Genomic DNA, 26,350 nt, shown 5'->3' on the forward strand with positions numbered 1-26,350 from the left:
TTTTATCAAAAGCTGTACATGGATGAGATGAATCCCGACCGCCCTGTTTCAGATTTCAGAGACCAAGGCCCCCAGCTGGCAGCGGTAGACAGAATGGTGCTCGACGAGGATATAGACTTAAAAGAGGTGCTGGAGGCACTGCAGGAGTTAGCACCAGGGAAGGCCTCAGGGCCAGATAGAATCCCCCTCGAAGTGTACAAAAGTTTGCAGAATGAGATCACTCCCATACTGCTGGATCTATTTAATGGTATAATCTTTTCCGGTGAGGTACCACATTCATGGAAGGAAACAAACATCGTCATATTTCATAAATTATTATTATTATTATTCTGAGTTTTGTATAGCGCCTGGTTACCCGTAGGCATCCCAGCGCTCACCAGAAAATAACACTACCAAAAGAATGCAGGGATTAAGCAGAAAACAGAAAAGTTTTTAAAAGTTTACGGAACCGAAGAAGACTGGCTTCCGAGCGCAGTTGTTGGGGCAGTGAGTTCCACAAGGTGGACACATTTATTGAGAACCTTCTGCCACCGGTTCTGGCCTTCTTTACCCTCCCGACCTGAAGAAGATGTTGATGGTCAGAGCGAAGAGAGCGTGGGGCCTTATAGGGCTGGACCATCTCCCCCAGAATAGGTGGACCTACCCCATGCAGAACTTTATGGGCAATACAGAGTGACTTGAATTTCACCCTGTCCCTAACAGGGAGCCAGTGCAATGCCCTCAACGCCGGGCGAGCAGATTGACGCCTGGGGAGACCTGTCAAGAGCCTGGCGGCCGCGTTCTGCACTTGCTGCAGTTTGTTCAGGGTGGATTCGGGTGCGCCCAAGAATAACGCATTGCTGAAGTCCAGCCGCGAGATGATAAGTCCCTGGATGAGGAGCCTCCTAGTGGCCGCTGGGAGCAGAGGTAGAATCTTCCGGGCTGAACGGAGCAGGCCAAAACACACGCCAGCAGTCTTTTTAGCATGAGTTTTAAACGAAAGGTCCTGCTCCAGCCACACCCCCAGGCTCTTGATCTCCTGCTTGGGGGTGGGTACCGGTCCCAGACAGTCAGGCCAGCTGCTGTGGGACAAGGAAGGAACAGAGTTCCCCAGCAGCATCAGTTCCGTCTTGGAGCCGTTTAGCTTTAGTGCTGAGCTGCACATCCACGTGTAGATCTTCTCAAGACACGTGTGCAGCCGGTCGGGATGGTGCGCCGACTGGGAGAGGCCTACCACCAGCTGAGTATCATCAGCATAACTGATGATTTTTATACCCAGCGGCAGTACCACACTCTCCAGGGGGGCCATATAAACGTTGAATAAGGTAGGGCTCAATGAAGAGCCCTGCGGCACACCACACTGGAGAGGGATTGAAGATGATTTTTCATGGCCTTCCCACACCTCAAATGTACGACCTTCCAAGAAGGAAGCAAACCATTTGAGAGCCAGACCAGTGACCCCCACCTCCGACAGCCGTTGGAGAAGCACCTGATGGTCCACGGTGTCAAAAGCAGCACTGAGGTCCAGGAGGATCACTGCCACTGATCCCCCCGAATCCAGAATGCTCCTTGCATTCTCCACGACCGCCAGCAGGGCGGTGTCAGTCCCCTGACCGGGACGAAAACCCATTTGGGAGTCGCCCAGGAGGGAGTTAGCTTCCAAGAAGTCCGAGAGGCGACTGTTCACCAGCTTCTCAGCCACCTTACTAATACCCGGCAGCAGGGAGATAGGCCGAAAGTAAAAAGGGCAAACCATAGGAGAAACCTGGCTCTTATCGTTCAATTTCTCTAATTAATTAGGACACAAAGAACTATGCAAAGGTCTTGGCCAGGAGGCTGGGGGTGGTCATTGGTCGTCTGGTTCCTCCGTGGCAGCATGGGTTCATCCCAGGCCGTGGGACCACAGACCTTATCAGACGTGCCATCTCATTATTTGATGTCCAGGCTGCCACGAGGGGACGGATGGCCATGATCCTCCTCGATGCCGAAAAGGCCTTCGATCATATTGCATGGAAATATCTGTGGGGGATATTTGACCGAAGGGGCTTCGGCCCTAAAATTATGGGAGCAATCAAGGCGATGTTTTTAGTGCCAAAGGCCAGGATTCAATTATTGGGAGGTTTTTCTGAACGATTCTGTATTTCTAGGGGGACACGCCAGGGGTGTCACTGTTCACTCATTCTCTTCGCAATGTATATAGATTCCCTGGTACGTTACTTATTAGACTGCTTGGAAATTGAACCAGTGGTTTGTAATGGTTTCAAAACTAAGTTGTTAGCTTACGCGGACGATCTGGCTATCACTACCCCAGAACCTGATAAAGCCATTGTAGCGATTGCGGGTATAGTTAAGGAGATTGGTCGGAGTTCAGGACACCTCCTAAATGAAAGTAAAACCCAGATAATATGCACAAATAACATCTCAAGGGCGGATCGGAGGTATCAAGATTCAGCAGTATATTTGGGAGTCAGGGTTAGCTCTGTAATAACTGACATCGTAAAAGTTAATTTTAATCTATTGATAAAAACAATAAATACAGACCTCAACATGTCCTTCACCTCTCCATAATAGGAAGAGTAAATGTACTCAAAATGACCATGCTCCCTAAGATACTGTATCTCTTCTGCTCAATTCCCTATCTGATTGACGAAGCCATGTTAAAATCAATGAAGACAGTTTTTATGAATTTCATCTGGCAGTACGGCAAAGTCAGATGATCGATGAAATATATGCCACTCCCACAACAAAGGAGTGGGCTGGCATTGCCTAACATTAGATTTTATCAATGGGCCTGCTTGTTGAGCCAGATGGCTATACTTTTCTAGCCTGCGACGAAAATATCTGATATTCGATATGACAGTCAAGAAATACCATCTACATATAAAATGTTGCTAGGCAGAGAGGCCCTGGGACTCCTGTTACGTAAAAATAATAGGCGGTATTACAAGAAGATGCGCTACAAGGTCTCTGATAGTCTCTGGGAAATCTGGAAACGAGTTCGAAAGTTGTTAGCAATCCCTAAAATAATTATTATACACCTCTATGGAATTCTGGCATCTCCCCACAAATCAGTAATGATAGGATGCGGGCATTACGGTAGCAACATGTGGTCAAAAGAATAGGAGACATTTATGAAGGAGATAATCTTTTGAGCTTCGTAGAGATACAGCAGAGATTCAGAATCCCATCAAGTCAGGGTTTTACGTTTTTGCAAATTTCTGGTCTGCTGAAGAGCATTAGGCCCCGGACTATGCCAGTAAGCATGAGCGGGAAATTCGTTACGCTCGCGGATTTCGCGGATTTTTCGGAAATCCGCAATCCGCGAATTTTGCGGATTTCCCGCAAAATCCGCAAAAAAAAATCTGCGAGCGTAACGGGTTCAAAAGTTGAACCCCCACTCATGCAACTATTTTACAATGGCGCCAGCAAGCTGCCAGCGCCGTTGTAAAATAGTTACAAAGTTAGCTTGCACAGGAACCACTAGATAAAACGAAGCAGGTGCTGCTTTATTTTATCTAAGTGCTTCCTGTGCAAGCTAACTTTGTAACTATTTTACAACGCCGCTGGCAGCTTGCTGGCGCCATTGTAAAATAGTTACAGGCACAGCCTCACACAGGTCACTCAAGGGACCCCTGCGCCCTTCAGGGCGATTGCATAGTAACACACACATGGTCACTCGAACTAGTTGCTCAAATTCAGTGACTCATTCATTAGCCCAAAAACAATCCTGAGCGTCTTCGAGGCTGGACAGGTGTGCCTCTTCCCAAATCTACCGTGGAAAATCAGCTGTGATGCTGGGTAGAGGGCGGCCTTTGCATGGTCGCTCGAACTAGTTGATGCTCAAAATCAGTGACTCATTCATTAGCCCAAAAACAATCATGAGCGTCTTCGAGGCAGGACAGGTGTGCCTCTTCCCAAATCTACTGTGGAAAATCAGCTGTGATGCTGGGTAGAGGCCTTTGCATCCTTGACTTTCATGAGCGCAATCCCCGTGCTGTTCCTGTGGCCAGGAGCTTCTTTCTCTTCAAATAATTGTGTTCGCACGGGTTGCTGCAAGTTCTCACGCGTTTTGTACAATTTCGCAATTTGCGAAATTGTACAAAACCCTCGCAAACTTGCAGAAACCCGTGCGAACATGAAAAAAATCCGCAAATTCGCGAGAATTCGCGGATTTTGCGGATTGCGAGTTCGCAAATCCGCAAAATTCGCGAACGCGAGATTCGCAAAATTCGCTCATGCCTATATGCCAGGAGGTCAGATCATTATGATTGACTATCTGTTAAGAGGTGGATCTAAAATTAAAATGACCTATGGTAATTTAGTTTCAAGCCTACAAGACGACCTGGAAAAAATGTGAAACGACCTGGCAACAAAATTAGCTGATCCGGAGGTGGATTTAGATAAATCTCTGCAGTTGGCTGATGGAGTATTCCGGTTGTCACATTTGAAAGCCCAACACTATAAGATGCTCTTTAATCTGTATTTCACCCCTGCCAAATTGTATGACTGGGGGAAAACAGAGGATGGCTAATGCCCAAGATGCCATGAAGGTCTAGCTAATCTCCGACATATGTTTTATCAATGCGACAAGTTAACTGTAATCAAGGGGGAGATACAAAAATTCTGGGAGGGGCTACTAGGCTTTAAGAGCGACCTATCCCCTACCCTGTAGTTAATAGGAACCAACAGCAACCTGGGCCTCAATAGGGGAGAACGAAGCTCTCATATTTATATGTGTTGCTGTCCTCCGGCTATTGTTAACTGCAGGTTGGAAAGATGTAGTACCCCTGTCTTATCAGATGTGGTTGGCAAGGCTTTTAGGGATCTATAATATTGAATCGGCACTCTACTCACTTAGGGGTAGAACGATGAGGGATTCGGGGCAGGCTATCTGGAGACCAATTACTGGCTGGGTGGCCCCCCTCACATAATGCCAATGCTTTGCTAATTTGTGTGGTATAAATATGATATGACCCAGCAATGGAATTGTGATTTACGGTTTAGTGGTATTAATGAACTATTTGTTTTCCTCTCTTTTAATCACTGTTTTAATCGCTCTTTTCTGTAAAGCACTACTCTACTCTGGAATCTTTTTTTTCTTCAGAATTTTTTCATGTATTTTCTCTGTGATTTGTTGGATGGATTTTAGATAAGATATATGATTGGAAGAAATGTATTTATTCATGTTTATACCAGGTCTTTTTCAATAAAAAAAAGTTTCCTTCCCAGATGAATCAAAGTTCTTAACACAGTAAAAAAAATATTTTTCAGTGGAAAGCCAGACCTAATCTAACTACAGGGACACTATAAATAGAGATAGCGATGGATGGATGGATGGATGGATGGACGGACGGACGGACGGACGGACGGACGGACGGAAGGACGGACGGACGGACGGACGGACGGACGGACAGACAGACAGACAGACAGACAGACAGACAGACAGACAGACAGACAGACAGACAGACAGACAGACAGACAGATAGATAGATAGATAGATAGATAGATAGATAGATAGATAGATAGATAGATAGATAGATAGATAGATAGATAGATAGATAGATAGATAGATAGATAGATAGATAGATAGATAGATTCCGTTCAGCACTATGGTTTACAGTTGTTTCTTTTCATCTGTTAAAACTCATGGGGTTCACAGTTTAGGATGCGTCTTTCATTGTTTTGAAAGCAACAATATGGCCTCAGAGAATTCTTGTGTAAAAAATCAAGGTAATAGATTGAAACAATAAAGCATTGTGTGCTGCAGCCATAAAATGCATAAACTTGAGAAATTGAAAAGTCAATCGCGGAATTAGTGTTTTGGGAAATAAAGTTTACGCAAAATCTAGGACGCTGCGTGTACAGGCTGGAGAGTGAAAACAAATACATCAGTTATGTTTACATTCCTAAAATGGAGGCCTTGGACGCAGAAGGTGGCTGATCAGCACAGCTGAAGTTCCTTAAAGGCAGCGGTCAGCTTCTACAACACTCCGCAAAGGAATGCGTGAGAAGAAGTTAGACAATGTTCTTTTCCTTTACAGTGGTTCACAGGAAAGATGAGAGAAATCATCACGCTGAGGCAGCGAGCTCAGGATAAAAGGGGCACTGTACTACTGCCTGTGCATCAGGGATGGCGGATGGCATGCCCCTAGGACAGAAAGTCCAACCATCAAGAGAGAAGGATGAAAAACAGGACACTGGCCCCCAGCTTTCCATATTACCTGTCGTCATTAACAGAGCTCCGAATGCAGCAACATAGTTTGAAAGTACGCGAGCACGTATAGTCTGTCACATGCCACTGCATTTTGCATTCGCTGCTATTTTTAGCGTAAGCTTTTGATGTGATTATTCTGTGTGCCCATTGCAATTAACTATGCAATTCTGGCATTAGTGAAGAGACAGTAAATTGCTTTTTAAACCGCGTGGGAATGTAATTTTCCAGAGATGTGACTTTGAGAAACAAACATTAGTTCCTTCTGTGGGCAGAACATTTGGCCTGTCATAGCCTGCACGTTTCGCCAATGAACATTGTGAAGAACAAAAATGTGTAACGCAAAATGATGAAGCATGTGAGGACTGCGATTGGATTTTAACACACTGTTTTTCTCGTTATGTCCATGTGCACTTATTTGGTACTTCCTTTTCAGTGTGGTGGACTGCAGATTTATGGATATAAATAGTTGGTATCATATTTAATGCACTATTTTGATTATCCAATACGAACAGTGTTTCTTCTAGATTTTAACAATGCTTTCCAAGCAATGCTACAGGAGTTATTCATCAATGTTCTATCTGAAGTTCCGTGGCCTATAATGCATTGATGATAACCAATTTCATCTTCTCAAAAAATTCACAATGTATCAACAGGGCACTGGTATGTGGCAGAGCCATGCCATGATCGAAATGGCTGCTCATTAAGAGAACAGAAGGCCTCTTCCGACTCGAAGCCGTGGTGGTAAGGAGAGGTGCATGTGGTAGTTGTGCATCCTGCACCCTTTGGAGACTCTGACACCTGGGTGAGCATAAGACCCTCATGGCAGCTACCATCTTGAATCGGGTACAAAGTGTGGGAAGGCCATACCTAAGATGTCTACTGGCCATGCTCATACTGAGGCAGGTCGATTTAGCTAGAACTCCCCCTATTAATGGATAGTCAGAACTGCATCTCCAGTACCACTATGAAGTATACTGGAAGAAGCAAATGAATGTTTCATTCTGCACACTGCTTGTTCTTGATTATATATTGAATCTATGGATTCTAGCATACGTTTTGCTGCCTGGCCACTCTTCTTGCTATATTCTCAGAGACTGCTTGATTCATGTGACCCAAAGATGTCATAACCCTGATCCCCATCACATCGATGTCTAGCCACAAGGCCTCCAGACAACTGCTTTTCTCAGACGCTCTAAACAGTAAAAATTTCGAAAGTGCAGCTATCCAGTACAGAAACTGCCAAGGAGCTCAGATCAGTCTATAGAGAATTCACCATCACCCCACTCAGACATCAGATAGACAAATAGGAGAAGCAAAAAGAATCCCTAGAATAAACTATTGGTGTTTCCAGACCTGGGAAGTGAGCTGTGGAACCTCCAAAACCAGTTGAACGATTTGTATGCTAAAAGTTGCAGAGACGACATCAGGATTTTTGGGGTTCGGAAATGGAAGAAGGAACTGGCATGCCTGCCCTCCTATTAATGGTAATTGCACAAATACTGGCATTGACCTTGGACCAACCTATCAAGTTTTAAAGAGCACATAGTGTATGGAGAAAGATTAACAATGCAGGTGATCATCGTTCATCTTTGATAGCATTCCTACGAGAGCATCAAAATATGCACCTACTAATAAAAACCTGAGCTATATATCTGTTAATGGCATAAAATATACCTTGCGGCAGACCTTTTGCCAAGAAACAAATACACACTGGAATACATTTCTTGCTCTCCATCCGCTCCTTATTCCATGCTCATGATGAGCTCAGCTCGTCATGCAGTACACTGCTCGTGTGCTCATGACGAGCTGAGCTCGTCATGAACAATGAGATTCAAGGGAGTGCAGCATCCAAGATGAATCACTGTAGCATTGAAGGTGTTAAGGGCAAAGGAATTTGCATTACCTTCTAGACCCAGCTGTAATGTTACTAATAATTAAAGGGAAGACAAGAGAATTTACAAATTCAGGGGACCTAGAGAAGATATTGGATCAATGACCCATGAAAATGGAAATATCCACAAATACAGGGGCCCCATTCTTCCACTCAATGTATCAATCCAATTCCAAGATGAAAAGGCACTGAGAAATCCCATGATGTTGAAGAAATACCTCCCGGCCATAGAGAGAAATCTTTTTCTCTTTAAAGCTTGCTTCCTACCACATGAGTTGCAACATGTCAGGAGAACACCACACTGCACTGTGAGACTGGACAGATACTAGAGGAAGAAGAGGGCACACCCGCAACTTAGAATACATTCTAGATAAGCCGTTCAAAGTTTGTTTTACAGCCTCTACTTATCATTCAGCTGAATTCCACATAGAGCTTGAATATACTATGGCACTGACTTGTTCAAACTATAGCTCTAACTGTCTGATTTGAACAAATATCCTTTTTGTACTCAATTGTCAAAGATCATGACCCAGATTAGAGATATCTGCATTTGGCAGCTTAATATAAATGGATTCTCTGGTTACATTAAAAAGAGAAAAAAGTTCAACCCACCCAACTCAGTATAAAAAAACCCAGACATTGCCTTAATACAAGAGACTCATTTCTCCAAGAAGCAATCTGGAGTGAGGAGGGTGATATCTTTTGGGAAAGATGAACATGCCAAGGGCACTCAATAACCTGAGTTTGGCGGTCGAAAAAATAGAGTGGCTATTGTCATACATGAAAAGACACCTCTGCGTATGATAAAAATATGGCCTGACCCAACGTTATGCTAAGTACTTGCAGAATTAACCATACAAAACACAACTTTCATGGTGGGCTCAATATAGATGCCAAACGTCTCAAAACAAGGCTTCCATTCTACTGTAGGTAGATTATTCACTGAATTTTGACACTCTATACCCTACATAGGTAGAGACAGGAACGTGATGCTGGATCCAGTGTTTGATTAAAAAAAATGGCCGTGTACAACGGAGAAGCAATATTGACAGGTGTCCCCTGCGAGATCTCATAGAAGACCATGCACTAGAGGATCCCTGGTACCTCTTACACCCGATGACTAGGGATCACACCTTCCGTTTTCTGACCCATGGTACACAATCAAGAACAGACTTTTACCTGGAGAAACCGGACATGGATAAAGAATGGACAGAACTTTTAAAGACAAAAGCCTACGAAAAGTGAGTCTTAAATTTAGTTTCTCTAAGTTTCTGCAAGACTGTCACTGGTTGCCATATAAACTACACAGGGCTGCCTTACAGCACTTTTCACATTGCTAGAGATGTAATGAAGAGGGAAGATACATGATACACCTGCGATGGCACACTGAGAATTTTACATCTTGCTGGCAAAAATTCTGGCACAATCCAAGGGGCAAACCTGGTCTGATCTTTACTCGGTTGATGGAACTGGCTCTCATTCATGATACCATGGAGGTAGCGAGGTCCAACAACTATAAGAAAGGGTGGTTGGATGCGCCTCTATCCATAGGTAAGCTATGCATACCGAGACATTATAAGAAGATCGCTGTGCCAATCCAGGAAGAAAGGAAGAACGTAATAATGATGATGGCGGCACATAAACAGTTAAATATATAAGCTGAATGACCATCTGTAAATTTACAAAGAGATCTGGGGCCCATTACTTTCCTCTACTAGATAGTCCCTTATGGCCAATGGCATATGCTACTCAAAACCTCATCTGTTTCATACTCATGGCTGTTGTACTGAAGGGACAAGGTACCAGCGTACACTTTTGTATCATAGACTGGTACCATCATGTTACATACAATTTTGAAAACAGAATGTTTTAACATATCTCAGTGTAAAATATTATCATATTACACTCATAATAATTCAGTACTGGCTCGATTGATATTTTGCATATAGTGTAATAGTATTTATAGTCTGATCTTTCTATGTCAGCACTGAAATGCTAGACTTCAACTTACAAACTATCATTGCAAAATATGCCTTGTTGCCCCCACTTCCCACCCATTGCTTGGGATTTACACCTGCATACTTATATGATGCTGGGGTTTAAAGTCATGAATGTGGAAACCGATTTCCACCTCGTAGATATTCCTCTGTGAACATTAAGCAGACATTTGTTGTCATAAATGTACGTTTAAGTTTACAGACAAACATTTTTTTGAATCAGGCCATTAAGTATGAACGACATTGTCCTGGGGTTCTGTTAGTAAGTCATACTCGATCATTAAAATAGTCCTTACTCAGGTGTTAAATAAGTACAAGTCTGCGATGTTTGAGCTGTGATGTTTCAAATAAACTTTAAACAAAACCAAAGCAAATGCATGCCAATGTATTTACACTGGGCCATATTCACACAAAGAAATTGAACTGACTTACTTTTGTAGAACTTCTGTCTTTTTAAGTATTTCCAGGAGGAAGCCAGTATTACTACAAGAATAGATCACACCTACTTTTAGCAAAATATTTGTCAACTTGGCCCTCAAATACCACATGTGCCTAATGTAGGGACACCAGACACAGCGATAAACTAAAAACTATTCTCATGCCAAAGTTTGCAGTCAAAAATAGAATCAAAATTCATGTCCTATAATTTTGCTTCCGATGGAAATACCACCAAAAGAAACTTTCCTGTGGAGCTAAGCCATCATTCCATGCTGAGAAGTGATGACATTAGCACCAAAATGTCTGCACAGCTCTTTTTGGGTCAAAACACTATGCATGCTATAAGATTTTCTTTGCCTTCCTGACCTATTCGCCATCAACTCTCACATGGCAGAAGTGCGGAGGAGGGTGAAAAAGGATGTGAAGACTGACTCTCTTTAAGAAGTGAAAACAGGCTTAAGAAACTGACTGGAGAAAGTATGCAATTTTAACACTGCTCGGAAGAAAATGACCTTTACTACAGCAATGGGCATGAGCAAATATCCCGACTGTAAGAAATTAAGAAAAATTAAGTACCAGGCAGATATTCTGAACAGTTATTTTAATAGAAATATTTATTTAACATTTCAGGAGGAAATTTTTGAAGGAAAGTTGCTCAGAATTGTCTACGCATGTCAAACTATAACATGGAATTCAGAAGTGACAAGGAGAATGTGTTTCCCATTGATTGCGGCAAAGGATGGGACACATGGAAATTGGTCTAGAAATATATGTTACTAGGTGGTGTTATTATGAGTATCAGGTGTGCAAACTAATTTATCTTGATCATAGTAGCAATATTTGCCAGTGAAAATAGAGGAAGTGATTATCTGTACCATTTGATTTTGTATTTAAGTAATTAACTTGAGAGGACATGCTAATAACTAGAATACTTCTTGTTTGCATTATTGAAATATTTTCTAATCTTTTACTTTTGCCTTAAGATTACTTTTAGTTATAATAAAATTAATTTCATTAAAATCACTGGAATAGCCTTTCTAAGAAGGTGAGCCCTAACATACTGAGATTGCACAGAGAAGTGCACATTTTTTATGTCCGTGAAATGAATTTATTTAACTCGGAAATGAATTTATTTAACCCCATATTTTTCTGAATAGTGATTTCTTTTCAGACCGTACAGCTCGGGCAGAGAAAGAGGCAAGCGTGGTTCATTGTTTGCAAATTTGGGCTGTCTAATAATAAAGTGCTAACATGGAGAGAAATGGTTTATATTAATTCACTTAACACACTGAGGGGCATATTAACGAGGGCCTTGCGTCATACTTGCACCACGTAACGTGGTATATACATGACTCAAAGCCCCTAGTGATATTTATGAAGCCACACAAAGGCAATTTCTGTGGCTTTGAATAGCTTCACAAATATGAAATAATGCAATGTATCACAAAACGCTGCGTTGCCTTACTCTGTGCAAGGGAGGCATTCCATGGGCATTGCAGTGGGTATTCTCAGCAACTCCAATGGTTTTTGACGCATTCCATGAATTACAAGTACTTGTAAACCTGGGAATGCATCAAAATCTAACACCTCCCAGATGAGGTGTAACGTGGGGAAATATCTTTATTAATCCTCCTTTTTCCTCCTTCTATGTGTGCTGCATTCTGCAGACATTTTGCGGCATTCATAGAAAGAGGAAAATGCCTCTCTGGATTGTTTTGTGGAGGAAGGTGCCCCTTTTCTGCAAAAAACAGTCCTACCTGTAACGTAGACACCCCTGTACCATGGTTCAAGGGTGCCTGTGTTTGAGCTGAGCTGCCAAAATACACCAGAGAAAGGGGGAAAGGTCAGTAATGCGCCATATTGGATAAATACGATGCCTTCCTGTCATTTCCCTGTGATGTAGGGCAGCTTAGCAAGGTAACTAATTAGCTGTGCTGCCCTGCGCCACCATTCTAGTAAATATGCCCCTTAGTGCACATAAACACAGGCGCAGGACTCTGCATTGAGCCAGCACAGCCCATCATGATAGGACCCCACATCTAATACTTCTAAAGTTGGTCCCTATGTTGCTTTGTTCACCCTAAGTTGGCAGGGTGTGCCCAGACGTGGTCCCTTGCTGAGCTAGCCTGGCTAATGAGGGGTGTTACCCCGAAACCAGTCCCAGGATGCTTGTTTCCGGTCCACAGAACATTTGGCAGTTCAAGACGGATTGTTCGCATGAGGAACAGGATCTAGACTGATTTACATATGGCTGGGTCTAAACTGGGGTGGCGAAGTGAGCTAAAGAACAATGATGGATTCAACCCAGATCTAATAGTGACTGGGGGTGAGTGTCTGAAAAGTTTCAGCACTCCGTCCACAATCTCCTTGTGTTTGCGGTCCCTATGTTGTTTCATTCAAAATGATATTTAACATGCCTGAGTGAGATTGCATATTGGAATTCAAAGAGGTCCTGGGTGGATCCTTCTAATGAACAATCCTGCCTTAGCTTGGAAACATGGTTTACGGCACCAGGTTAAAAAAAGTAGCCTTTGTGTAACAATGGTTTTCTGGTGCAACATATGTGGAAAAACTTCTTTAAGTGGCAGAGATACTATGCAGAAACTCCACCACCGCAGTAAGGTGATGATGGCAAGAGAATCATGACCACCTGTTTTGAAGGCCACAGTTAACTGAAAGTGAAATGCAGTTGTTCTGATGTCTATGTAGCTGTAAATGAGAAATATCACCTATGTAGTATGTGCAAATATTCTATGTATAGTCTTATAGCAGTATCCATAGTGACATGTAACAATCAGCCGTAGCCCGTACAGGTAAGAGCGGTGGAACTGGGTTGGGGGATTCTACAGATGAGCACGAGGGAAAATGTAATAAATAATTAATTTTCCCTCATTGTCAGCTGTCGAAATCCCCTCTACCCGGCCCCACTGCTTTTACCTGCACGGGTCGCTGCTGGCAACAATGCCATTTTGAATTGAAGATTAAAACTGCTCCAACTGCCCCAAAGAACATACTTATCCCCTTATCCATCATTACACATTATAGTTGATGATGCGCCATGTGAATATGAAATGGGGAAAAACAAAGCATCTGAAATATAGCGACGATGATTTCACTCAGAACGTGAAAGGGGGCTACAGTGAGGATCCTGCACAGAGCTGTCAGAGGCAGCTTTGTTAGGATCTATTTTGAATAGATAAATAAACAGAGTTTCTCTCTCTCTCTCTCTATTTTGAATTTCACTTTATTGTTTTTAGTTCTTGAAGGCAGGACTTTTGTTTGTAGAACCATCTTACTCTTTGACACTCACGTTTGGGAAACTCACCCTGATTTTAAGAGCAGGGATATGCCAAGAAAATGATTCACAGTTCTTCCTCAGATGGCCAGTAATGTGTGCCCTACCGCAGCTGTACTGCAGTCGGCAAGCCATGCAGTAAGTGCACAGCTCGCATGCTGGAGGTATGCCAAGGAAAGCCTTATGTGCCAGCCGCCACCTGGTCGGAGATGGTGGCAGGCCATACTGACTTTGATATGTGTCATCAAATAAAACGTGCACCATAAACAGTAATTCGGATACAATGTAGTCATCTGTGCTAATATTACATAATTGTTGTGCAGATTACATCCCCTAGGTTTAGCCATACGTTTGGTATTTGCAGCCTCCAGGCATTCAGTGCTACAGTTTCTTAGTTCATTTTCTGGCATTTATGTTTAGCTAATTGGGTAATGCAACAAAATAGTGATTAAATAAAAAAAAAAATACATCTCCATATTTGTCATTATATTTTCAAACTCCAAAGATAAATTGCTGCAGGGGCGCTCCAATACACACCTCATAATGTGCAGAAAAACAGCACATAGTTTACATGGGTGCAAAAAGATGCCAAAGAGGTACATGTTTAAAAAAGCCTAATGCTGTTTTTAAAAAGGAAATGCTCCAGCACTATGATGCATAAACAGCTCAGCTGTGAAAGGATTGAGGAAGGAAAAGTGTCAACAAGAAACATTTAAAGATATGTATGAGTAAAATTCTGGGTATAAAAAACTAAGAAGCTAATTTAAAGTGTTGCAGAGTAATCCATCAAAGGTGAGGGAACGTACCATGTCCACCAAACTGAATATTCACTTGCCCTATTTAGAGTTGAAAGGACTGTTATCTTTCCCACAGTGTAGCTCCACATTGGCTCAGCCAGCAGAAAGTTTACTCCGGTGGCCTGACAGAGTAAGGGCTGTTGGGGTAAGGACATCAGACCACCCACCCTCTTTAGAGTGGATGGTCTGGTTTTATTTTCTGACAAACAAAATGTAGGGGTACTGGAATAAAAAATAAAAAAACTCCCACACCAGGGGAGAATTCTCCCGTGGTTTGGGAGTCATTTGTTTCGTTTTTCAACTACAAGGGAGTTTGCTTCCTAAAAACAAAAATGTTTGGTGTCCTGGCTCTGAAATAAGGCAGCATCGCACAAAACTAGCAGCGCCTTCCGAGGAATCGTTGAGAAGGAGGTTCCGATGAAGACTCACAGATCACCACTAGACCAGGGATGATCTCTAAGTGGCTGGTGGAGTCAGGCCAAAGTTGTGGATGTAAAGTCCTGTGATACGCTGATGGGCAGTGGGTCGCCTGCCAAAGTCCTAATCAGCCCCTAAATGTTTTACATATTAATGGACTAAGTATGGATGAAACTATTGCTCGCATTATAATGATGTAATTGATTTAAATTTGGGAACAACCAAGTTGTGTTTCATTTTTGGAATATGAAATTAAAAATCTGGGCACAAAATATGTACACACAATTGTTAAATAGAAACATAATTTGAATAGCTTGTTCAGACATCATATACATTTTGGCTATTCAATTTTGATTAGAAGTTAAATACTCTATATTCATCTTTGAGAAAGTAATAGAGAAACCTCTAAATAGTTGTTCGCTGTGTACTGTTTTTTTTTTTAAGTAAATGTACTCAGGATGAATTTGAGCAGAACATCAAAGCACACTCAGACTGTATCAAATGAATTGGCTTAGCATAAGAAACAACGTGACATAATTGAAAGGTTTGTACGAGTGACTCCGAACCATGCACCTCCGAAATTGTAGTTTCATGTCTGTGGATTTGTAAATGTAAAATGCTAAGTGTTGGACCCATCCCTTTCTGCAGAGTCATCCCCAAACATTTTGCCTTCACTCCTATTTTAACAAAAAAATATGTTTGTTGGCCTTAGTACTCTGTGCACTTTAGTGCTGTTAACCAGTGCTAAAATGCTTGTGCTCCCGGCTCTAAATATGGAAAGATTGGCTTACACCGAATTGGCATATTTAGTTTACTTATAAGTCCCAAGCAAATTGGTACTACATGTACCAGGGCCTGTAAATTAAATGCTAATAGTGGGTCTGGAGCACTGATTGTGCCACCCACTTGAGAACCCCTTTAAAAATGTCTCACACTTTCCATTCCAGCCAATTTCTCCCATAGATAACACTGGAGTTAACTTATCATATAATAAGTTATCATTTCCAATTAGGAGCAGGTACCCAGTTAATCGTTGGTGTCTTTTGAATTGTAATGAAAAATCCTAACTTATGGTGCAGTAGGGTTTTAAAGTACAATTTAGAAAATGCCACTTTTAGAAAATGTATATTTTCCTGCCTTAGCCATTTAGTGCCTGTAACCTATCTCTGGGTCACATGACTGGGTATAGATGACTGTTGGGCTTTGTGTATTATTCCTAGATAGCCACACATACTAGGGAACTTAGGTGTGCCTGGACAGACCATCACTGGCAGGATGGGAGAGAGGAGCTGGGTACAGCCCCACATACACTTGAAAATGTGTTGTCCTGCCTCCACACAAAGGGTTACATACCTCCTGTAGTTAGTCTGAAGTGAGGATAAAAGAGGCAAGATGCCTGGGAACTTGGGAAACCACTAGAAGCTTCAACACCACTTCAAAGGCACAACTGGATAGTTATACTGGGCTTCAGAACCCAACTCTTCAGTACGCTTCTGGACCTGTGAACTCTGCCAGGAAGAAGGACGGCTGTGCTGCTGCAGGGACTGCTACTCAGCTGAACTCAGCTGAACTGCTGCCCTGCTGGGCTACTGCTTTGGTGAACTGCTGCCTTGCTTCCCTGCTATCCTCTTGCATGGCAAAGGAGAACTACACTAGCAACTTCACCTTGAACCCAGAGCTACCGGAGTGAAACCAGGGGTTAGTCTGCTTGTCTCATGATCTGAGCCTCAGGGACATAAAAGACCCCCCCAACAGCCTTCACCATTACTGCACCCATCCGGAGTGAGTAGTTCCTGACACTGAAGTGGTGACCCTTAGGTCTTAGGCCCTCTTGTTGCCTCTGAGAGCTGAATTGACGTTTATGGGCTCTTCGCAACTGCAAATTAGCCAATTCACTCCAAGACCTTGCCGCTTGTGCAACCATTCAAAGCAAATCTCCGGTAGCTGCCTTTTTTTACACACCGAACATCCACCGCTCATGGGGCCCACCAATGCGTAGCTCCAGCGACGCCTGCCCTTGCTGCCTGGCCTGCTCTTCACAGTCTCCTGTGACACTTTTGCTGCTCCTTGCAGCTCCCCCCACTGCAAATGGGACTTTGCCACTGATTTGGGAAGGTTAACTTTCAGCGGGATGAATCTGGTTACTGTAGCCAACCTGAACTCTATCACGGTCGTCGATGGTACAAAAAAATGATGGTGACTTCAACCCTGTCCAGCATGATCAGATATCCATAGTTGGTGCTTTGTGCTTTTGGCGATATTTTCAGTCAAATCTGTCAAATTTCATATCTTCGGTTCTACTGATTGGATTTTAGCTGTTTTGATCATTTATTAAATGAAATTACATGTTTCCACTCTGGTGTGAGGTCCATTTTGGGTGGTGTTCCCACTTTGCTACTGTTTAATTGTTGCACAAATATCTAACACATTGCCTCTTAATTAAGCCTGACGGCTCTGTTTCAACCTCCCAGGTTAATTCATGTTAGATATGTTTCTTGTAGGGGTAGTGGGTAAGTGGAAATCTTGCCATATCATACATGGACTGCTGGAAACACCACAAATGTTGTACACACGGCAAAGGTGTTGGATGGAAAGGTTTGGTTATTTGAAAGAATAATTCAGAAATCATACAAAGTTAACAATGCAGGTTGGGTCTTAGCTTTATTCAAAAGAAGTGCAGCATCATTCATTTCGTTTACAAAATGCTAGAGGAGCAGTCCAGAATAAAGGTGCCATCCTAAAAGTCTTAAAAACAGGAGGGGTTCTGAGAATTGATGAACATCGGTTGACCTCATAATAGAGACAGTCTATGATGTGCTTGGCAAACACAAGAACATGGTTTGTTAGCATTTCTGGAGCTGCAGCTACTTGAAAAATGGAGGTGTGTATCTTGTAGTTGTAACACAGCACATGCAAAGACATGTCAGTATTAGTTTGTCTTATTCTGGAAACAGCATATCTTTATTCATGGAACAGATTATCAAATTTCAAGGAAAGGCTTCTAACTGTCCCACGTTGAGAGGGAGGTTCAGTGTGTTTTTGTTATTTAGTTATCTGTGTTTTTATTTATCTGTTTAACAGGTTCACACAGCACTCGAGCTCCAGTGAAGGGTTATGGGTGTTTCACATCCAACAACTGGTACAAAAGTATTTAGCTCTAAAAAAGGATGAGGAAGCAGAGGGTAGAAAAGCATGAACTGGATTACAGCCTATACCAAGTGGAGTTGAAATAGGTGAGCTTGTAGGTGTTGTTTTAACTATTGAAGCAATAGTTTGGCTGCTGACATCCACAGGACACGAAGAACAAAAAGAAGGGGCTTCCCCAGAAAAAGCTGTGTTTCAGGGTTTTGGCCTTTCTAAATTAAAATGCTTAAAGGATCCGTGGCTTCCTCGTCGACCACCCAGGATATTAAGTAGGTTTGCCAGGTACATGGGCCTGCTCATTGTCAAGGCTTTGTACATTAAGAGCCCAATTTAAATTTTATTTTTTGTGTCCCAACCAGATGGCAACTTAAGTTGGGGAGGATAAGGGCGGTGTGTACGAGCTTTCTTTTTAATTATGCATAATCCACGCAGGCAGAATCAAATGGTAGCCAACAAACAACATGTTGCGATTCTTGATCGCAATAAATGAGAGCAAGGGGCAGGTATTTTCCACCAGTCATTTCTGGACGAGGGTAAAATATATTAGATGGAACGGCCACTAAATCCGGAAACAGTTTCATTTTTTTTATATGACCCATAGTAATAACATAGAAGCATGAGGAAACACCTAGAACTTGGACCTAGGGTCACCATGAGAACATAGAAGAGTTTCCCAGCAAAGGTGCTCAAGTTAAACACAGTAAATGAGTAAAAACAAAAGGCTTGAACTGACACATTGGAAATATTAATTCCTGTTAAACTACGGTAGAGCTGGAGACACTGTGCAAGCTGTGCGTCAAGATTCACCAGGGGAGTTGGCAGACTCCAAGAGCCTGGCAGGACTCATCTTCTGTTTCATTCTGGAGGGTGACATAGAAATGTATTTGTGCACATACCACACTGAAAAAAGCTTTGAGAAAGAGAGCTACAGAGCATGCTGATTTCTTGTTTGCTATAAATAGATAATTAGATACAAAACTCTGAAATGTAGTCTTCCTAACTGAGTTCACTGTGCATGCAGTCCGCAGGTATATCTATTATAAATGTGCAGTTACGTGTGTGATGTGAGAGTGAATGCCGGGGTAGCAACGAAAGCAACGAGGTTGAAAGAAATTGATTAGACAAAGTAACGAGTAGCCGTAAATAATGTCTTATTGATGAAACACAAGTACACTTCTAAATTGCAGACATCTTCCTGTGAAAGACAGCACCGCATGCTGACATCCGACACGTCAACATGACAAACATAGGTTCTGAGTCAATTTCTGTACATCATACTTCCTTTCTTTTCCAAAACCAAACAGAAGATTACAAAATAAACAGCCAAGAGGCTTGGTTCTGCTTGGTTTCCACCGGTGTTTTTGGAGAGCTGAAATCGTTTCTGACAATAACATGGGAAACTTCCCTCAGAAGTCATAAAATCACCCTAGGCAGATATCTCAATGGGGCTTGAAATTATTTTTTAAACAAATGAAGCTGCCATAGAAATCACTTTGAAAAGTTTCAACGTTTGCCATGCCAAGAAATGGTCTCTCTGACAGTGGAGGGACTGCTGTGCAACGTTTACTAATGAAAAGGGCAAGCAAGCACTCAATATGCGACATACAAATAGTATGGTACAATTAATTTTATATAAAAAGACTTCTTCATACTTAATGTTTTCCTGCTTTCTGTATTTTAAGTTGTATTTAATTTTTGTTAAGTGTAATTAAATTATTCTATTTGCTTGTTCACACTCTCCCTTCTCTCTCTATCTCCTACAGTGTCTTCCTTCTATCTTCCTTTTGTTTCTCGGTTAATCTTACATTTTTTTTCCTAACAGCCATTTGGACTTCTATTGTTTGCTAAGTGGCATCCTTTTTATCTGGGATTTAAAAACTGACTACAAATGAATGAACTAGGAAACACACATAGAATAGAAAATCAAGGTATACTCATAGCAGGAGCAATACCTTCCAACGAGGCTTGAGTGTAGATGCTTCCTCCTCTGAGATGAATCATCGCCCATAGCAACAGGTACTTAAACATTGTGCGATCGATCTCCTTTGTAGAGTGATTTCATAACGTATGTATTAGGCATTGAGAGGCTTTTCTGTGTATTTACATAATCATAAACGCCAACATTTCCAATTCCGTGGCGTATAAAACAATACAAACCAGCCTGAAGCTTTTAAAAGGTGTTTTCGTATTCATCTGGGAAAATACATTTAAACATCTTCTTTTAATATGTGAAAAATTATCCAGCCACTTTGTATGAGAGTTCATTCTAAGAAATGTAGTCCCATTGAATTGGAGCCTGCATTAATGTTGTGAAAACGTGTTCAGAGCTTTTGATGTCACAAGGCATTGCCAAAAAACATCCAAATACATGCCATCATTTACAGTTTTCTTTAAAAAAAAAAACAACAACAAAAACATAACAATGTGTGAGTAATTAAATAAAAGGATTGTCAAGACACGCAAACAACCGAACCCTGCAGTTATCATGAACGATTTATAGATGTGAAACGGCTAGTGGAAAACACACAGGTGTAGCCGAGAACAAAATACCTCCCATACCTTAATCCACAGGTAGAACGGGTTTTAGAAAGCGAGATGGCGAGCTACTGCCCAGGAGGATTCAAGGGTTCTCCATCAAATAAAAAATGGGGGTAAATAGTGCATTTAACAGAAGAATTTTTAAAGAATGTGACCAGGTGCTTCAGTTTTGCTGGCATTCCTTGGACTTTTTTTGGTTTGCAAGTAAGATGTCTTTACCCTGATCAATGCTACGACTTAGAAGGAGTTCCCTTGTGTCAGTCACACAACATGCTTGTCAGACTATTCAGAGAGTTCTGAGAGGGCGTGACTTGGACCTGGGCAAAAGAATTAAGCCTGAAACAGCATCATATTGACAGTGCTGTGAATTGCAGTCCATTTCGGTACTGTCTAGAAGACTGTGGTGCACTTGTTGAGCTGTGGGAGTCCAGGGTTTCAGTAGAATGAGTTGAATAAGGTCAAGACTGAAGTACACTAGAAGCGTTTTATGGGATTCCTAGCACTGCAATGATAGGAATGATATAGGTCATAATTGAGGTGCCTTTGTAGAGCTATTTGAGGTTGTAGAGCTATAAAAGTTTTCATTATTGTAGTAATAGCAGGAGGATGGAGTTGTGCTAGTAGGTTTTTGTAGGTATAAGTGCTGAAATGGCAGTCACAGGCGAGGCGAATTGGCGGAGCTGTCTTTGTACCCCGCAAATTTAACAGCTGGGGTGTTGCATGTCAGGATGCTTTGAACTGGAACATAGCCTGTCACTATACATTTTGCATACCTTGTCTTTTCAAAACATGCACAGTGTATGCACAGAAAAATCATGTAGCAAACCTTCCGCTCAGGCACGCCAATGACAGGAGAGGGGAGGATTATTGAAAGGAGTCACTGCCACTTTATTCATCAGCAGGATCAGCAAACGTGCGCTAATCTTCAACACGCTTTAACGACAAAAAGCATTTTAGCAGGCTGAATGATCACCTCATTTCTCTTATGTCAGGTGGAAAACGTCTTGTCTTGCTGAAACAGCCAGGGGTTATTAGGGAGACTTGGGCATACGTCCAAAAACATGGCCAGCGTTGATTTCTGGGCCGGTCACCTTAACGTTACCTGAACATAAGATCAGCTCTGGGACCTTAATGTCAGTCCCTCCCACCCCGGCTCTAACTGATGTAGTGAGGGGTTCACTACAATAGAGGGATAATATCCCGAAATTACACTTTGATGCAAATATTGTAGTCTTTGTGTTGGTCTATTTGGAGTAGTAATCCCTTGGTCTATCTGTATCTGTTTGTCTGGTTGTCTCCCTGATTCCCTTCCTGCTTACATTCTCGCCCACTCACTCACCCAAAACAACCTTCTTTAATCATGTGATTATTTCTGTTGACCTGTTAATTTGACGTCAACATATACAGTATTTGTGTTTGTATCTGGCTCTCTGCATGCCAATATCTCTATGTACCCAGCTAATCTTTTATTTATCTATCTATCTATCCATTCTATGACTCTTTGTCCAGGGCGAATAAACATGGCCACAGGCTCTGTTATTAAGGAGACTGGGTGCAGTGTATCGACGAATGACATATTCTGAAAATATATGCATTGTGATTTCTGGGTGCAGGGGCGTAGGTATGAAAGTATAACCTAGAAACACCATATGTCTATACCTCTCTGGATAAACGTCATGTCCTGTGATAATTGGAGCAGAGATGCCAATGGTAAGGCACAGTAGAAGGTCATGCATGCCATGTGCCTAGGTACTGATCTGAAGGGGATAGTGCACAATTTATGGTCTAATGCCACATTGAGTGTCGACAATTTACAGGAACTGCCTATATCTGGTGAGCTCTGCGAACAAGCAGGCCAGATGCAGTACATGTCCATAGCCTCTGCTCTGAGCCATAACTTGTTTAATATGTTTTAAAAGGCTGCACCTGCAGGATCTAATGCAGGATGCTTGGTATGTGGCTTGACTGAAGGATATGACTTCAGCCCAGCTAACTGGTCATGGCCCAAGGACACACCCTGTGAGATTTGAGAAAATGGTGAATGTGCCTGGAATATTACTGATATTATAGGCATAGTTTCGAGTTTGGTGGACAGGATAATCCATCGCAAGCAGGACAGAGTACACTATCTGCATAACTCTTAATCAGTAAATGAAGGGAACACGGGGTGATTCCCCCGGTGGTATCCGTCCTAGTGTAATGGGTATTCTTTTGTGGGATTCAGATGTCCAAAATGGGAAAACACCGAACCCATTGAGTTGAAGACTTAATTTTATCCTTTGCTTTTGCATAATGGTATTTTGCGCCCTGTACATACTGAATGTATCTGTATTCCTGGTTGTGACTTAACAACTTACGTACAATGACTAATACTGTTTACAATCTTTAAGTGTTCTCTTAGCTCTAAATCGGACCTGTGATAATTTTTGATACTGATTACTTGCTCTGTGGGTTGGGGCTTTCCTTTTCTTTGCTCTCAAATCAGTAATACCTTTTAAATTACCCTCTGTGCTCTGTACACCTTGCCAGTTGAGTATTCTGACAAATTTTGGTCTAACAGAATTAACTAGGAATCAAAATCATCCAAATTTGTGATTGTCAGACTTTTTTTTAACCCATTGGTGAGCAATGCCAAATTGGAAGATTCAATTTCTAACTATGTCCTACATACAAATGAAGCTCTTAATCCACCTGCCGCATTTAGAGGACAGGAAGAGCCTAAGCTATCCATTGATGGATTCCCCATTTGCTCTGACGATTGAAAGCTTCCCCTGATGACCCTGCAGATTTGGGGCCATCAGAGAAAATAAATTATGCCATCCACCCTATTTAGGGTGGACTGTGTGATGTTCTTTTTTTCTGTCCATCACTGCCTGGAGAAACCTGTAAGTAAGGGACGGGAAAAAAGAACCCCTGTCCCCTTTCCAGGATGTGGAAGGCCTTTTTTTGTTTTTGTTTTGAAAACATTTTTTTTTTAAAGATTGGTGAATGGCCATCAAATTTGATGAGGGCTGTTCACCAAACTTTTTGCACCTTGAAGTATTTGCCATGGAAGTAGTTTCAATGTACAGAAATGCTGTAATCTTTACACTTGGCAGATGGTATTCTGTCAGGTGGGTGGAACAAATGTCAACGAAATCCTAATCAGCCCCCATATTCTGTGAATTGAGCTTCTTATTCAAAAGTTGTGCCCCTTAGGTTCTGAGAAAAGAGGGGAAAGGTGCAGTCTTTAGTTGAATGAAACACTCTTCTACTGGTGCTCTAACAGGACCACCAAATACCATGTCCTCCATAGTCTTTGGATACGGCAACTAGACACAGGAAGCAGACAAAGGACATACCCTAAGCTGAAAACTTTCTGGTCTTGGCCAAAGGCGGTCTCTGGGTCATTTACACCACTACATTGCAGTTGCTTTATGATTTCAAGCTGAACTACAGAACTCTTTCAACGCTAGCTTTCTAGAAGAATGTCCATATTCTTCACAAAGCTCATAATGTTTTGATTTAGGTAAACAACGAAAACTTTCATTTATAAAAATAAAAATAAAAAACAGTCAATACATGAATGTATGCAAATGTGGGTGAATTCTTTTTAAGGGTTGTGAAAATCAATCACTCTAAAAATGAATTCTTCTGTAATCAAATATATCAATTCATATTCTAGTACTTTGCAATTTGACCAGACAGAACATAAATAAACATATACACCTCCCACACAGCCCAATGTGCTACAAGATACATTAAAGACAGGAGGGCAACATACAGTGTCGATTACAGGACATAACAATAAATAAAAACAAACACACACATATTGGACAAAGGTCCATTTTCGGTTCTCCTTCCGCTGTGTCTTGTTCTAATAGAGGAATGGAGGTCTCAGAATCGAAGTCTTACCTTTCCCACATAGAGAGGATCACTGCCCTGGTATTCCTCCAGTACAAAGAACTGGTTCCACACCCAGCTGCGCTTGGTTCTTGACTTCCCCCCCTGGAAGTAGGGCTTGGATCCCGATCTCGAGAGCTCTGATTGGCTCATCCCAGAAAGACAAAATAAAAGTGCAAATATCTGCAAAAAATGGCACAGTTCCACCTTTCCCAGCTTCATCTTTTCTTATGGTTTTATGTTTCTTCGGAAACGAAAAGAACCTTGACAAGAAAGCAGGCTCCGTTCCAGTTGGCCCAGCAGCCCTAGCCTCTGGCGCCCTGTCAGTTGGTGTCCCAGAGATACAATTCTGTGGAGAGTTCAGTTGATAAAGGTCACTGCATCTAAAAAGACTTCAATGGGAATATAGTTCAAATGACACCTAAGAAAGAATAGAAAAGAGAATATTGGTTGAAAGAGGCATTCACACCTTCTACTGTCTCTCAATATGAAAACATGTGAAAATCATATGTCAATGTCCCTCATTTTTTAATTTCGCTGTATCAATGGATTTCACTTGATTATGACAGTCGCTCAGCAGGATTACAACACAATTCGCACACATAAATGTACTTTGAGAAAACATATGTATTGATTTGTGCATCTAGGACAGGAAGCAGCTGTTTTACAATTAAATGAAGGGTACAGACCTATTCCGAGGCAGCGTTAAAGTATAGCAACTGCGAAGAAACAGGTTACTGCACATTTTATGAATGCTAGTACCCAGAAAAAACAGAAACCACTTACAAATTAGGCCTGCCTATGAACTTACAGATGGCGAATTGATTGAATCAAAGAGCACCAGCTGCTATAATGCACTCTGCTTTGCTGCTGAAAAGCATATTAATCCCGTTTCAACAAAATCACTCCCATAGCATCCTCTGTTACCCTTTCAGTTACTATGATTTAGTAAATTTTGCACTTTGATTTATCTCGTCTGTTATGGATAATATCTGACAATGCACTTGTGGATAGTTGAGCAGCCAAAGCGAGCCAAAATAAAGTCTGTAGAATATGGGAGCTAATATATTGTGCCTTGGTGTGGTAAATAATGAAGCTGAATACTTGCAGGCCTTGGCAAACTTAGACCTGCACAGGTAATGTACCGTAGTGCAGCGAATTTAGTAAACACAGTTATTTTATGCTACAAAGGGCCCCATTACAAGGCTACTTTAAATTGTGTTGCGGCTGGCAACAGGAGTTTCCCGTCCCACTGGAAATGTGAGAGCTTCTATAACATTACCGATTTGTTTTGTTTCACCCGGAGATTTCAGTTGCTGAAACAAGGAATTACTGTGGAAATTGGAGACAGACATTAATTTCCCTGGCAAATGCTAATTTCTAAGAAGACACAGGATCCTCAGGGTAACCCAACCTCACTTCTTTTAGGTACTTGTTTTTCCAGGATTGGTAACACCAAGCGGTGAAGCTGCAAGGAGGATTACTGTGGCACTCATAATACCCCAGTTACTTACCGGTAATCTTCTTTACTTCGAGTCCTGGATGCAGTCCCGAGTCCTTCCCCCCCAACCAGGCATGCTGGTTGACTATCTCCTGTTTTGTTGTTGTATTTTTGGGTTGGTATGTTACAGGAAATGCTTCGTTAGTTACTACCGTTTGTGGTGGCTCCTGGACAATGGGTGCCATCTTCGGGGAACTTTTTGGGTTTCAGCTGGGGAAATGGCTCAGCCAGAAGGGAGAAGTATCTATTGAGTGAGG

At 42.0% G+C, this 26,350-nt stretch overlaps 1 protein-coding gene across 6 annotated transcripts in view; it reads right to left on the reverse strand.

Annotated features, from left to right (window-relative positions):
- Positions 1–26,350, reverse strand: part of LOC147723944 (cadherin-7) — a 329,109-nt gene that overhangs the window by 288,187 nt on the left and 14,572 nt on the right. For all 6 annotated transcript variants that reach the window (XM_086965552.1, XM_086965556.1, XM_086965557.1 and 3 more), the window contains exon 2: positions 24,605–25,013. In XM_086965552.1, coding sequence (XP_086821678.1) covers positions 24,605–24,814 — 210 coding nt within the window. In that variant the 5' untranslated portion in view covers positions 24,815–25,013. The remainder of the gene's footprint in view (positions 1–24,604; positions 25,014–26,350) is intronic.

This window comes from Lissotriton vulgaris, chromosome 4_1 (assembly GCF_964263255.1).
Source record: "Lissotriton vulgaris chromosome 4_1, aLisVul1.2, whole genome shotgun sequence".
NCBI lineage: Eukaryota > Metazoa > Chordata > Amphibia > Caudata > Salamandridae > Lissotriton > Lissotriton vulgaris.